Source organism: Nerophis ophidion, linkage group LG02 (genome assembly GCF_033978795.1).
Source record: "Nerophis ophidion isolate RoL-2023_Sa linkage group LG02, RoL_Noph_v1.0, whole genome shotgun sequence".
Lineage (NCBI taxonomy): Eukaryota > Metazoa > Chordata > Actinopteri > Syngnathiformes > Syngnathidae > Nerophis > Nerophis ophidion.
In genome coordinates this window covers 26,219,650-26,236,280 of record NC_084612.1, presented here as the reverse complement: position 1 = coordinate 26,236,280, position 16,631 = coordinate 26,219,650, and the positions used below count along the sequence as shown (strand labels likewise).

Here is a 16,631-nt window from a genome sequence, read left to right as displayed (position 1 = left end):
ACACTGCTTTTACAGTAAAATTCTGGAGACGGAGCTGCCTGTTTTTAAAGTAAAATTAAAATATATTTTTTTGCAACTTATGTAAAAGATATATTGTTAATGTATTATATACATACAAGTATATTCATATATGACTCATTGTTAAAATTGGCCCTCTTAGGGAAAACCTTAACTGTGATGTGGCCCTCAATGAAGACCAGTTTGACACCCCTGTTATAGGGTATTGTGTGTAAAATGCGTGGGGCAAAAATGAAGTCATTCCATTTTAGATTAAGGCTGTAAAACACCAAAATGAAAAATTAGTTAAGCGCTGTGAATACTTTCCAGATGCATTGCACATACAGCACATACAGTATATTGTATGGCTAGTTTAAAAAAAAAAAAAACCTTCTAAGCACATTCAACAATACCGTGATACTAATGACAACCATGATCATATTGGTGACAATAGCCGGGATATGACCTATCTACCACCTACCTACCCTCCTGCCTGCCTGCCTACCGGGGTTAACATCAGCAGTGTTTTATTGAGATTACATTGTCAGTGAGAACAGGGAATTACTGTAATCCCACTTCCTTTTTCAGGGTTCTCCACAGTGCTGTGGGGACCCACTTTAATTTCCTCTGAACTCTCAAGGGTTTAGGGAACCTCTTTGAAAACTGCTGATGTATAGGGATCCCTTTGTCAGCACAGGGTGGGAAATCCAGTGCAGTCAGAAGCTGAAATCTTCTGTATCTAGGCCACACACACCTCAGTAGTTTTCCTTCTGTTACTCTCAAAATCAGCATCAAGCTGCTGCAGCCTCATGGTAAATGATCTAATGGCACATGTGCATACTTTTAGAGTTTGACCTTTTTCCGTGAATTCTTGTACAAGCTTATTATGAATCTTTGAGAAGTTCTCTGCTCATTACACAGTACTGTACAAAATATTAGAGACTTTTTATGACGAGCATGCCAAGTGGCTAGATGCTACTGTATTCACCAAAGAGGAGATTAAATTGCTCAATTTGGGAAGCTAAACTGATTTATTTTTACATACATTTTAGAATGATTAAGTCAATATTTCAAGGAAGGGAAAGTGGTTTATACAAAATTTGCACTCCTTCATGTTTTGGTATTTAAAAGAGTAATTTACCAAGACTGGCTCGACATCCTAAGGCACATTTTTGCGAAGAGATGATTAAATGATGATGATGAATGCTGCATAGTAATAAAAATCTTCACATACAAGTCACATGATTGAGTGAGTATCAGGGAGTGAGAAGCCTATGGAAGTATAATTGTCTCACATCAACTGATATACATATCAATATGATATTAATATATGTGCATATATTAATAAATATACAAACACAAATACAAATGTGATATAAAAATGAATAAATCATTTTTATAACAACGCATATTTGTAAATATATTTTCGAGATTTGAAAATACATACAAACAAAATGTATATGTAAATATAAAAATGTGACATACAAATAAATCAAGAATTTGTATTAATAAACGTGTATTTGTAAGTATATTTTTGAGATTTGAATATAAATATGCTGGATTTTGTATTTGTATTTGTATTGAATATCATATGTGGATCGCTTTTTTGCTGCGTTGAGGTGGCGACTTGTCCAGCCGGTACACCGCCTTCCGCCCGATTCTAGCTGAGATAGCCACCAGCGTCCCCCGTGACCCCAAAGGGAATAAGCGGTAGAAAAATGGATGGATGGATTGTTTTTTTTTGCTTTTGTGTCGTTGAGACATTCCTACCACAATCCAAATTCATAAATAAATGTGACCGACAGACTCCCCTGAACAACCAGCAGAGGGCACTGCAGCCGGAGCGGTCTCGATCACAGACATGGTCAAGCACTGGCGAGCCAATCAGAGGCCTTCTAGGGAGGGTCATATTATGTCATGACTTTTGGTATGATTGACACACATTGCACTGACAAGCCATCAGTATCTACATCGGGACAAGCTCATTGAAAGGCATTGATACGATAAAAAAAGCAGCTAGCACGGTCTTTCAGATTAACTGGATGAATTAGTATCTAGAGGAGCCAGATGAAGTGGTTCGGGCATCTGGTCAGGATGCCACCCGAACGCCTCCCTAGGGATGTGTTTAGGGCACGTCCAGCTGGTAGGAGGCCACGGGGAAGACCCAGGACACGTTGGGAAGACTATGTCTCCCGGCTGGCCTGGGAACGCCTCGGGATCCCCCGGGAAGAGCTAGACGAAGTGGCTGGAGATAGGGAAGTCTGGGCTTCCCTGCTTAGGCTGTTGCCCCCGCGACCCGACCTCGGATAAGCGGAAGATGATGGATGGATGGATGGATTAGTATTAGCTAATGCAATGCTAACGTTAGCTAGCTCAGGCCTGTTGTGCATTCTCTCTGTAAAGACGTGGATTGTTTTTGTGCAGAGAACTCTTGGCATTTTGCATTTATTTGTGCATCTGGTTTGTGGTAGAAATGTCTCATCGACACAAAAGCAAAAAAGTGATCCACATATGCAAATTCAATACAAATACAAATACAAATACAAAATCAAGCATATTTATTAGGGGTGTGGGAAAAAATTGATTCGAATTCGAATCTCGATTCTCACGTTGTGCGATTCAGAATCGATTCTCATTTTTAAAAAAATTATTTTTTAATTTATTTTTGTTTTTTTATTTATTTATTTTTTATATATATATTTTTTTTTATGAATCATTTCAACAAAACAATACACAGCAATACCATAACAATGCAATCCAATTCCAAAACCAAACCTGACCCAGCAATAAACAGAGCAATTGAGAGGAGACACAAACATGACACAGAAAAAAACAAAAGTAGTGAAATAAAAATGAACATTATCAACAACAGTATCAATATTAGTTATAATTTAAACATAGCAGTGATTAAAAATCCATAATTGACATTATCATTTGACATTTATAAAAATAAACAAAAAGAACAATGGCAACACAGTGGCTTACACTTGCATCGCATTTCAAAAGCTTGACAACACACTGTGTCCAATACTGTCACAAAGATAAAATAAGTCATATTTTTGGTTCATTGAATAGTTAAAATAAGTTTACATTATTGCAATAAGTTGATAAAACATTGCCCTTTACATTTATAAAAGCTTTTCACAAAAATCTACTACTCTGCTTGCATGTCAGCAGACTGGGGTAGATCCTGCTGAAATCCTATGTATTGAATGAATTTAGATTCATTTTGAATTGGAAAAAAATCGTTTTTGAATAGAGAATCATGTTGAATTGAAAAAAAAAATCAATTTTGAATCGAATCGTGGGACACCCAAAGATTCACTCACAGCCCTCATATTTATATTCAAATCTCAAAAATATATCTACAAATACACGTTTATTTATACAAATTCTTGATTTATTTGTATTTATAGTGTTGGAGCCACTATGGATTGAACTTTCACAGTATCATGTTAGACCCGCTCGACATCCATTGCTTTCGGTCCCCTAGAGGGGGGGGGGGGGGGGGTTGCCCACATCTGAGGTCCTCTCCAAGGTTTCTCATAGTCAGCATTGTCACTGGCGTCCCACTGGATGTGAATTCTCCCTGCCCACTGGGTGTGAGTTTTCCTTGCCCTTTTGTGGGTTCTTCCGAGGATGTTGTAGTCGTAATGATTTGTGCAGTCCTTTGAGACATTTGTGATGTGATTTGGGGCTATATAAATAAACATTGATTGACATTGATTGATTATATTTCCACATTTTATTTGTATATATTTTCACATCTCAAAAATATATTTACAAATATGCATTTATTTATACAAAATATAATTCATTTGTATATCACATTTCTATTTGTATTTGTATATTTAATAATATATGTGATGACGTGGGGGGACGCAGCTTGTTCTCCCGGGATGCAAACGTACTATTCCGGACCAGGTGTGAAGGTAGGAACATATTTAATTATTCACTATCAAATAGGTACAAATAAAAAGGCGCACATGTACAACTTAGCGCAGGATACAAAAACTAACACTTAGGCAGAAACTATGGACATCAAACAAAACTCGCTAACTGTGGCATGAATAAACAAAACTTACTTGGCACAGCATGAAACGAACAATCGCATGAAAAGAAGCATGAACCTGTGGCATGAAACGAGCATGAAACAATCCATACAGAGCAATGTCGCCAGGACGACTAACTGGCAAAACAGGCTTAAATAATAGTCTCTGATTAGAGCAGATGCGTGATCCAAACACATGAGGCAGGTGAAACTAATGAGTCGTCATGGAAACCAAAACAAACAAGGGTGCACAAAAATAGGAACTAATGGAGTCCAAAACTAACAGAACATAACTAAACAAAACATGATCTGGACCATGGATCACGACAATATATGCACATGTATTAATATCATATTGATATATACTGTATAAGTTGATGTGAGACAATTCTACTTCCATAGAAACCGTCTAAGCAAACAAATGCAGAAGAATAGCTACTGGGTAACACATGTCTAAAAAAAGGCCCTTCTGTGAAGTGAGTCTTCCACATCACTTAAGGTCCGCTGTGTAAATGCTTGCTGCTGTGCTCGCTCACCTTGGCACACGGGCTGCGTTCCACTCCAGGTGCCGTTGTGGAGGCATGTCCTCTCAGCAGAGCCAATCAGATTGTATCCCGCCTCGCAGCTAAAACGCAGCAGGCTTTTGGTTTTAAACTCCTCTCCTCCTAAACGGCCTCCGTGGGGAGGGACCCCCGTGTCCCCACACATCCCTGGACTCGAACCTTTAGTGAGAAAAAGATAGTTAGTGTTAATGTGCCGAGCATTCCGACAGCGTGGAAAGGTGCACACTGCAAACAAATACCATACAAAAACACACACACTAGTGTTGTAACGATACAAATATTTTGGTACTGGTACCTGTACTAAAAATTATTTTGATACTTTTCGGTACTTTTCTAAATAAAGGGGACCACAGATAAATTGCATTATTGGCTTTATTTTAACACAAATCTTAGGGTAAATTAAACATATGTTTCTAATTGCAGTTAAATACTTAAATAAAATAGTGAACATACAAGACAACTTGTCTTTTAGTATTAAGTAATCAAACACAGGCTCCTAATTAGTCTGCTGATATATGTCTCAACTTATTGTTTTATTTATCAATGTATTATTTTGTAGAAATTATTAAGGAAAAGTGGTAGAAAATTAATTATTAATCTACTTGTTCATTTACTGTTAATGTCTGCTTACTTTCTCTTTTAAAATGTTCTGTCTACACTTCTGTTAAAAATGTAATAATCACTTATTCTGCTGTTGTTTGATACTTTACATTAGTTTTGGATGATACCACACATTTAGGTATCGATCCGATACCAAGTAGTTACAGAATCATACATTGGTCATATTCAAAGTCATCTTGTGTCCAGGGACATATTTTCTGAATTTGTTAACATGATATACATTTTTTTAAAATGAAAGAAGATGTTGTGATGCCAAAAAATATCGGCATAATCATAACAGTATCAACTGTACTTGATATCATTACAGTATTGTTAGTTTTAAGCCAAAATGCGTCCGTTCTTCCTTTTCTGTCTACACACATTGTCTGCTTGTAAGTACTCCGTGATTGTGCGCTGTCGAACATGCTGCACGGGGTGGGTGTGGTGGTGGTGGTGGTGAGGGGGGGTTGGTGACCGATACGCTTGAGAGGCGGTATCATACCGAAAATTATTCATTAGTATCACGGTACTATACTAATATCGGTATACCGTATAACCTTAACACACACACACACACACACACACACACACACTTGTGTGTGTATCAATTAAACCTCACACAACCGTGAGGTTTAATTGATATAATTTTCATGTTTTCACCCCTTAGTGATCCAGTTTTAGAAATTGAAAATATCATTTAGATATGCAGATAGGATGTCTCAGTAAAGGTAGACATATCTCATTTAGATTTGGATTAGTTGAAAGTGAGTGTGAATGTTGTCTGTCTATCTGTGTTGGCCCTGCGATGAGGTGGCGACTTGTCCAGGGTGTACCCCGCCTTCCGCCCGATTGTAGCTGAGATAGGCGCCAGCGCCCCCCGCAACCCCAAAAGGGAATAAGCGGTAGAAAATGGATGGATGGATGGATAGTTGAAAGAAAAATGTATGGCATGCTAGTATGAAAGTTTTATTGTTGCAATATTATTTGAAAAAACGTATCTCTATCTGTGCGTCTGTAATCCAATTCACCTGTCTGTCAACTAATGTGTGTGTCTGTATCTCAATGTGTGTGTGTGTGTGTAATCAGAGTCGTGTGTGCGTGTTTTAAGTTGCCTGTCTGTAGGTTGATTCGTCTGTGTGTAAAAAAATAAAAATATATCTGTCCGTATTTTCTCGATTGGCTGTCTTTACGCGTGACATTTTGCTAAGTTTCTGCCGCTAAAGAGTTGTGTGTCCATATTCAGATTTGTGTGAAGTGAAGTGAATTATATTTATATAGCGCTTTTCTCTAGTGACTCAAAGCGCTTTACATAGTGAAACCCAATATCTAAGTTACATTTAAACCAGTGTGGGTGGCACTGGGAGCAGGTGGGTAAAGTGTCTTGCCCAAGGACACAACGGCAGTGACTAGGATGGCGGAAGCGGGAATCGAACCTGCAACCCTCAAGTTGCTGGCACGGCCACTCTACCAACCGAGCTATACCGCCCCATAGAACCATAATAAATTCATAAAAGAACCAAACTTAATTAATATTTTTGTGACAAACAAGTATGTGCTCCAATTACTGTCTTACAAAAAAATAAGAGTTGTAGAAATTATTGGAAACTAAAGACAGCCATGACATTATGTTTTTACAAGTGTATGTAAACTTTTGACCACGACTGTAAATCAAAAGTTAATGCTTTAGCAGTAGTTGTCATAAGTATTTTGTACTCAAATAAGCTATCAATAAGGGTATGACATATAACAGCACAAATGATCATGTTTCCACTGTCTGGGGTGGGGCTTCCCTTGTGATAGGGTGACTGTCAGACTCACGGTTTCCCCGTGCCCGCCTACCGGTGTGAGGTGCCTTAAACACATTCCCAGGAATAGTGTCCGAGGACAATTGCTTGAACCACCATATCTGGCCCCACTCAATGAGGAGAAGCAATGGCTTTACTCTCAAATCCTTTCCCTCGATGGAGGAAACACAATAGTTTTGGCCACATTATGTCATAACATTACTGATAATTTATTTGAGTATAAAATACTTCTGACATCTAAAGCTAAAACATGAACTTTGTTTTACATAAAGTGATGGAAAATCCATTACAAATGTCTTTGGCTTCAACACCATCAAGATTGTGAGTGAATGCCAGGGCGCCAACTAGTGGTGAGTTTGGAGAAAGGCAAGGTTAAGTTACAGAGACAAGTCCTTTTCATTTTCGAATCGCTGAACGGACACAAAACACTTCCATGGCAGACGTTTCGCAAAAGTTGGGTGTAAAAATACAGCTAATCCGGCTTACAGCCATGCATATACAAATCTAAATACAGACACATTTTTTTTACACACACACACACAACACACACACACACACAAGTCGTAGACACAGGTTGCCTTACACTTACACACATCAATGAAGTACTATCTATCTATGTATCTGAAAACTAACACACGACTCTTCAACAGCTGCAATCAGTCACCGGCAATCACCACACCTGAAGCTGATCATCAGACCAGCCTTCAAAAGCCAGCACAACCTGCTATCCCGCGCCAAAACGAAGTCATCTTTTCCCGTACAGAAGGCCTAGACGTCACGCTCTATGCGCACTCTTTGCTCTCTGTGTTTTCTCCCCGGTCGTGTTTATCGTCTCGTGTCCTTCCTTGTTGTTGTCCCTGCAGCCTGCCTCAGTTCCAAGTTACGAGCTGTGTGTCTCGTCTTCCCGCGTTCCTTTTGCTTCCCTGGCTGCCTTTTGGATCTCGACCTCCCGCTTAGACACAGACCTTCGACACCTCTCTATCGCCCTGACTTCCTGTCTGCTCACGGACCTCCGTGCTTGTCTTGTGCCATCTGGACTTCCTCACCTCTCGCTCAACACTCCTGGTAACACTCATTGATTCCCACACATAGTCACACGCCATAGATATTTGGATTAGTTCACACTCCATTCTCTTTGTTGATTTATATTATTATTTGTTATTTATAAATAGTATATATACTTATATATAAATGAAACATAGAGCTAAACTACATCCCTGCTGTCTGTGCCATCTCCTCCTCCTGTACACATAACACTTAATATGGAATCACTATAAACTCCAGCATGGATGACGGGGAAAAGACGCAGTCAGAGTGGAGGCAGTAAATAACACCAACCAAACAATGGCGCAATATCTGTAAAACATCATCCATGCCAAATTTTGACCAAAAAGTAACCATTACATATTACGAAGACCACACAAGTGTTCTAAATGTAGAAATACAATCATAATATGAGCCCTATGATGGTTTCTGGGCTCGAGTCAGTATCAGTAAGGGCCTTAATCGACCCACAATTGTCCTGTGTCTTCACATACAATCTGGTTTAGCGCTGGCAAAAAGAATGTTAAGCTATTACTCTCAGAAATTAAAACACCCTGTCATTGAATGGAGACAAGTCAAACAAGTGCCAGACGGAAAATGGTCGTACGTGCTGAAGCTTGTCCCTTTAAATTGCCTACAAGCTCATTGGTTGGCTTTCTGTGGCTGCCTTCTTGCAAACGTGACAAGGACTGACAGCACTCTTGCGGCAGCTGACCAATCAGCGGCCAGATGCAAATTAAGGTGAGTTGGCCTCCATATGGCAATTTAAATCACAAATATGTGAGACAAATATAAAATTCAAAATGCAACGACGTAAATTCCAGTATTTTGTGCCAGCGGACATGGTTCGATAACCACCCAGGCCATACAAGGTAAAGTTATTTATTTTGCTGAGTAAATGTGTTATTTTGTACAAAAAAAATATTGAACAATTTGTTTCTCATTCATGTTACTCCAAAACATTCAACTAATTCTTTCAAACCATGCCTCTGTAAGCAAGACAGTTGTCACCGCACTTTTGAACCCCAAACTTCATCCCTGTGTATTCGGATGTATGCATTTATTTTTTTTGATGTGATGTATGTCCTAAAATATCAGAAAAGATCAATTTAAAACATATATTTTTTTCCTCTTCCTGTTGTTTTATACTGTACTTATTATACAATCTGGTTACAAGACACCAGCACAACATGCAAATACTGTATGTGCACGTTCTTAACTTGATTCCTTCAATAGCCTGTGTTTTTTTTTTACTGCTCAAACATTTATAAATGAGAAAAACTTTAGGGGAAAATAACACAAATAACTAAATGAATACAGCACAATGAACAAAATACTACAGTAATTATAGTCAACAGAAAATCCACTATAACAAAACATTTTCAATCAAGCAACAACAAATGAAGATAAATATGCAAATGAGTTTTACTGTTTTTGCACTTACTGTAACAGGCATGTTGTGGTTTTCTAAATAGTAGTGCTTGAATATTAATAGTACAATTCAATCATAGACATGGGTAGGTATTTACAGTTTACAATTTATTGCTCAGCCAGAATCACTGGCAGGATAGGTGTCATTCTAAATGGTTTTAGTAATTTTATGCGACTTCGACATTTAAACATAAACTATCTTTTGGAAAGAAAATGCATATGTGAGGCCATCTTTGGTTGCAGAGAAGTACACATACTACAGGCTGTACATACAGTGAGAGTCCCACGCAAACCAGCATAACTTTGCACTTAGGCTAGGCTAAAATTGTTCTAGCAGTGAAAGCGCTGAGCGTGTCACAACTTTAGGAGCTTAAATTCCACCGGTAGGGATTTGTGAGTTTAAAAGCTCCCACCGCGTCGCCGTGCATCTCAATGAGGTTATCCAGCTGCAGGATGGATTCTGCCCTGCTGAGCCTTCTGGTCCGGGGCCAACCGAGCAAGCTTATTGCGTTCTGGCTGTTGAGACAGTTGACGCTGGCTTTGGAAATGATCAGTTGTCGTGTTATGAGGTGTGCATAATAGCTGTACTTGACAACATAAGTTTCCTACCTACTTCTCCACCTTTCTATTCTTTACACAGGTAGGCCACAACTCTTATTAATTTGCCTAGCAGTTAAGTCATTTTTTGGGGATTTGGAGTTATTGGTGTTGTTTAATACAACCCATTTAATTCATTTGTTGAATAGTTACAAGGTATCTTATTGGGTGTATTCAAGAAAGAAGGAATGCATTTTTTAAAATTAAAAATAAATGATATGTAATTCTGAGAAATGACCCTTGAGTTTTAAGCAGCATAGGATACATTGTGTCCATTGTTGTTGGTAATCAATCTGGTAAAGCGATCATTGTTTTAAATTTGTGAAAAGACATCCTTCCATTTTCTACCTCTTTTCCCTTACCAGGGTCGCAGGGTGTGCTGTAGCCCAGTGGTTCTCAAATGGGGGTACGCGTACCCCTGGGGGTACTTGAAGGTATGCCAAGGGGTACGTGAGATTTTTTTTAAATAGCAACAATTCAAAAATCCTTTATAAATATATTTATTGAATAATACTTCAACAAAATATGAATGTAAGTTCATAAACTATGCAAAAAAAATACAACAATGCAATATTCAGTGTTGACAGCTAGATTTTTTGTGGACATGTTCCATAAATATTGATGTTAGGGATTTCTTTTTTTGTGAAGAAATGTTTAGAATTAAGTTCATGAATCCAGATGGATCTTTATTACAATCCCCAAAGAGGGCACTTTAAGTTGATGATTACTTCGATGTGTAGAAATCTTTATTTATAATTGAATCACTTGTTTATTTTTCAACAAGTTTTTAGTTATTTTTATATCTTTTTTTCCAAATAGTTCAAGAAAGACCACTACAAATTAGCAATATTTTGCACTGTTATACAATTTAATAAATCAGAAACTGATGACATAGTGCTGTATTTTACTTCTTTATCTCTTTTTTTCAACCAAAAATGCTTTGCTCTGATTAGGGGGTACTTCAATTAAAAACATGTTCACAGGGGGTACATCACTGAAAAAAGGTTGAGAACCACTGCTGTAGCCTATCTCAGCTGCATTTGAGCGGTAGGTCTTTTCAAAAATATTTCTGCTCTCATCTTTTTGGTATGCAACTGGTGAGCAACACGCCAAATTATAGCAAATACAATGATCTAGAGCAAATACAGTACATACTGCAAATGTATCATTCCTGACAGTAATACTATAAGTGTATTGTTTCATAATTGTATTTGTTTTGTTACACTTGTTGCCATTCCATTGTATGGATTATTTTTAGATTCATGAGCAACTTTTTACAATGTGCTGGTAAACTCACTTTGGAATTTTTTATTTATTTATTTGAGAGATAGACTCCTCCTTGCAGCTTTCATCAGATCCCATGATATGCACCATATTTCCTTTTTCGCATTGATTTGAACGGCTGTGCTGATGGGAGAAGCTGTGACCCAGTAAGGTTGGGGCTTTTTGAAACAACCCGATTCGCACTCAAAAAACTATGTCGTAATGTTTGCTTCAGTTTGTATTTTTGGAACCAAGTAAATACAAAATCTGGGAGACGTGCAACGCCGTGCGCTTTTTACCTGTGCAGTAAGGCGGCGCCCCGCTCCATGAGCCGTCTTCTTGACAGTGGCGTGTAGCATTGCCCACCAGCACCCCTCCTGGCAGACAGGAGTATTGCAGCACTGAGCCGTACGTCCAGCTGCGTGTCCCAGACAAGACCACACTTGGGGGCAAACCAGGGTCTCCACAAGAAATAGCTAGAAAAACAGTTAGAGGTTTTAAGGAAGTTAAGGGAGTGCTAATGTAGTCGGGAATGTGTCCAAGTATAGATCCCTTCTACTTCTGCATAAAGTGCTACAGCTAGGTCACTGCTGTAGGAAGGAAGAGGAAGTGATATGTTGTGTAAGGTGAAAATGTGTTTATAAATGTCCATCGATAACTTTATACCCACAATAGTCTGATTTTATATCCTAAAATCACAAGGCCAAGTGGAATCTCAGGACACAGCACCACACATATTGATGATAATTTTACTCATGAATTTGATAATACAACAAGTGGTCTGCTAATATCCGACAACAGTAATCATATGCCAGTTTTCACAATTTTAAGACGGAAACTACAAGAAGAGGAACATTGATGGCATAAAGACATTCTGAAGAATAAGTACAGCTTTCAAGAATGACCTAAGATATCAAAGTTGGGACAATGTATACAGTGAAAATGATGTAGATGATGCATATAACATTTTGTTTTAATACTTCACAATGCTTTATGACAAACACTGTCCATTGAAACAACGTAGTAAGAAGCAAAAGAAAAACAATTAAGTTTGGATGACAAAAGTACTGAAAAACGCCTGCAACAGAAGCAGAAAACAAGTACAAAACGTATAAGGACAAGCTAACTGGCATACTACGAACATTTAGGAAAGAACATTACATTCAATTATTGGACCGGAACAAAAAACAATATGAAAGCAACAAGGAGCATCCTAAATAGCATGGTTAAAAATGGTGCCAAGAAGGATTACCCTGTATACATCTGAGACAGAAATGTAAAAAAATAATCTGAATTAAGTAGTTGAAAGCTTCAATAAGTACTTTGTGAACAATGGACCAAATCTGGAGGAAAAGATTCCAGATTCAAGTCCAGTTAAGGACTTTAATGACACCATAGACAGAAATCCCAACTCGATGTTCGTCAAAGGTGTCACAACTGACTGTAACGGAATTGATATGGTAATTATAGAAAAACAAGGTTATTGAAGAGATTTCAGAGCCTTTAAAATATAGCAACAACCTATTATTTTAAACATGCACATTTCCAGACAAAATGAAAATAGCAAAAGTCATACAGATGTATCCGACTGGTAACAAACACCAGTTTAGAAACTACAGACCTGATTCTCTACTTCCACAATTTTCTAAAATTATTGAAAAACTGTTTAACAACAGATTCATAAATAAGTAAATACTCACAGACAACCAATACGGACACAGAGCTAACATCTCAACTTCAATGGCATTAATCGAAATAATAAAGTGATTATTAAATCAATAAAAGTAAACATTGCACAGCAACAGTGTTTATGGATTTAACCCAAGCATTTGACACAACAAATTATAATAGCTTAATGAACAAATTAGAACGGTATGGCATCAGAGGGTTGGTCTTGAACTGGATAAGAAGCTACTTAACCAACAGGAAGCAATATGTGAAGATAGGCGAACACACTTCTACAGAGCTAAACATATCTTGTGGCGTACCTCAGGGATCAATACTGAGACTAAAATCATTTAATCTTTATACAAACAACATTTGTAAAGTTACAAATGACTTAAAGTTAATATTATTTTCAGATGACACGACTGTGTTTTGTTCAAGAGAGAACACACATAAAATAATACAAATAAATACAAAAGAAATGAACAAAATAAAAAGATGGTTTTGTCAAAAACACACTATCTTTGAATCTCAGTAAAACTAAATTAAAATTTTTATGTAACAGTAGAATGTAATGTCAAACACAAATATAAAAGTTACAGAGGAACTGCACGTCTTTTGGAATGTTGTCTCTAAAGCATTATCCTTATGTGAGACACACAAACATACAGTATGTTTATCTCTTTTTATGCATTCTCTTTAGTAAATAAATGCGAGCAAGTCAGCTTAAAATGGAGCCTCTGGAAGTCGCTCTATTCTGCCCATAAAGCGCTTAAAAAAACATCCAATCACTTCCATCAACGTTTATATACATGATGTAAGTATATATGTACTGTAGTAACAGGCACATTCATAATTACATTTAATATTTATGTATTTTGCACATTTTGAGCATACGACGGCACATTAATTTCACAAACGCATCACAACATTTGTTTTCTTCTTTAACATCACTAATTACTCAATGAAGACATCATGAGAGCCAACAAACATTATAAAACAATCGCTTACTGTACAATGTCTGCTCTGACTGGGATGCGGACTGTTAAGATGTTCATATGTTCCTGTTTAAATGAAGAATGACTCATAATCTTCACGAAAGGTTAACAAGAAAAGGGTAGGTGTAAAGCAGCGTCTTTCTTGTGCCTTTCTTGCCATTTCCAGGTCTAAATTCACTGTCAGAATGTACCGACTTCTCAGTTTATGTCCACATCGTTTTACTATCAAGGTGAGAGACATGATTTGTGATGTAGAACAGTGTTTCTTAACCATTGTTTGGCCACAGGAGCAAAGAGGGCTGCCAAAAATATCTGTTTCTCAGCTGTTGGCCGTATGGACCGACTCAGTTGTAATACATATTTCCACCACGTGTCGCAGTCAGTAATGACAATATTAAACATAAAAAGTCCGGAGCTAAAGTCATAGGCGTTTCTTATGCACAGCAATTATGACTAAAATGGTAAAACTAATATTCACAGTTTATTCATTTAGTTTATGTTAGCACAACATAGTTGTATATACATTTTTTGTCAGTTATTTATGAGTCTCCTTTTATGCAGTATATTGGGTTGTTACTCATTTTTCTTATCAGCCTAATCTAGGCCTAAGGTTTATGTGTTAAATTCTCCCCGTGAATGCGTGGGTTCCCTGTGGGTACTGTGGCTTCCTCCCATCTCCAAAGACATGCACCTGGGGATAGGTTGATTGGCAACACTAAATTGGCCCTAGTGTGTGAATGTGAGTGTGAATGTTGTCTGTCTATCTGGGTTGGCCCTGCGATGAGGTGGCGACTTGTCCAGGGTGTACCCCGCCTTCTGCCCGCTTGTAGCTGAGATATGCGCCAGTGCCCCCCGCGACCCCAAAAGGGAAAAAGCGGTAGAAAATGGATGGATAATGATTGACAAATAATTAATTAACACATGGTTTCATATAATTTGACAAGGTTGTAAATTGTAGGTTAGATTTAATTATTGAATATGATTAAAATCAAGAGTAGGCTTGTCAATATTCGTAGTGGAAAAGTTGGGCCCTATGGTCAAAAAGATTAAGAACCCGTGATCTAGAATAAACTTTCACGAGCTCCAAGGTGAACAAGCAGCTCACCAGCTCATAATGTCAATATAGAAGTATAAGGAAGTTTGCTATCCAAGCTCTCTTTCATCAATGCACCGCTTAATGTAGGTTGCTTATGACAACAATATTGCTAATACCGTATTTTCGGACTATAAGTCGCAGTTTTTTTCATATTTTGGCCGGGGGTGCGACATATACTCCGGAGCGACTTATGTGTGAAACTATCAACACATTACCGTAAAATATCAAATAACATTATTTATCTCATTTGCGGAAGATCTGAAGAAAAGGGCAGCAATCGTCACACACTGCATGATGCATGATCTCAATCATGCATCATGAATTGTCATGAATGAAAATTGGTGAAAGAATAGCGTGTAGTTTGATTCTATTTTTAAAAACATCAATACATACCATAAACCTGCATATCTGTATTCTCAGCTGTTGCTTGCGAGTGACAGTCACAACTATGGTACCAGGCTAGCCCTAAGAGGTGCTCTCACCCGTCTTAAACTCAAAAGTGATGTTTTGAAAAAGACTGTATTGTATCGGGCAATCACTTACTGGAATCGACTTCCACAATATCTGCTATCAATCACCAGCATAGTGGGTTTTAAGAATAGACTAAGAGGAGAGGTATTGTGGAATGAAATTATTTTAGATTGTACCTAATGTCATGACTGTTTTTATTGACTATTGACTATTTTAATGATTATGGGATAAGCAGTAGAAATGGATGGATGGTCCTTTTTCGTCACCTATTGTTTGTCTTTGGTACACTAATGTGTATATTTTAGGCCATTGGTTCTTTGTTTTATCTTTGAGAAAAAAAATAATATATATATATATATATATATATATATATATATATATATATATATATATTTTTTTTTTTTCATATTGCTATTTTTATCTTTGGTATGAACATATTTATGTAACATAAGTAATTATAATTGTTTTGGTTCTTTGTTGTTGCTATTTTTGCATAATGCCACTTTATTATCTGATCATGTTGTACTGCATTTTTTTTTTTTTTTTTTTGTGATAGTGTGATGTTTTTGGCCTGGACTCCAGGAAGAATAGTCTCCACTGCGGTGTAGACTAATGGGGATCCTTAATAAACTAAGCTAAACTAAACACACACGTCAGCAATCGTCACATACACGTCAACCAATAAGAATTTATCAGGGGAGGATTCATGGCAGAAGTGCATTGTGGGTCACGGAATGCTAACTCCTGTATGCTATATGCTACCGCCGTAGCTATTGTAGTGGATCATTTCAACGTTGGCGGTAACTTATAAAAACTGAGAAGGGCTGAACAAAAATGGCACCGAAAAGGAAATCATGTACTGCAGATTACAAGCTGGACGTAGTGAAATATGCAGCAGAAAACGACAAGGGGAAGCGGCGCATACCTATGGAGTTGGCAGAGTTCTTTAGAAGCTACATCGAGGAAGAAGATTTCATCGGATTTATCGATTAGGAGTGACAGATTGTTTGGTAAACGTATAGCATGTTCTATATGTTATAGTTATTTGAA

General features: G+C 37.5%; 1 protein-coding gene across 1 annotated transcript in view; it reads right to left on the bottom strand.

Annotated features, from left to right (window-relative positions):
* The window catches only part of LOC133538691 (CUB and sushi domain-containing protein 1-like), a 1,135,806-nt gene that overhangs the window by 54,427 nt on the left and 1,064,748 nt on the right, over positions 1-16,631 (bottom strand). Inside the window, exons 59-60 of the mRNA XM_061880405.1 lie at positions 11,651-11,827; positions 4,585-4,770 (exon numbers count right to left, since the gene is read on the bottom strand). Of these exons, the coding sequence (XP_061736389.1) occupies positions 4,585-4,770; positions 11,651-11,827 (363 nt within the window). The remainder of the gene's footprint in view (positions 1-4,584; positions 4,771-11,650; positions 11,828-16,631) is intronic.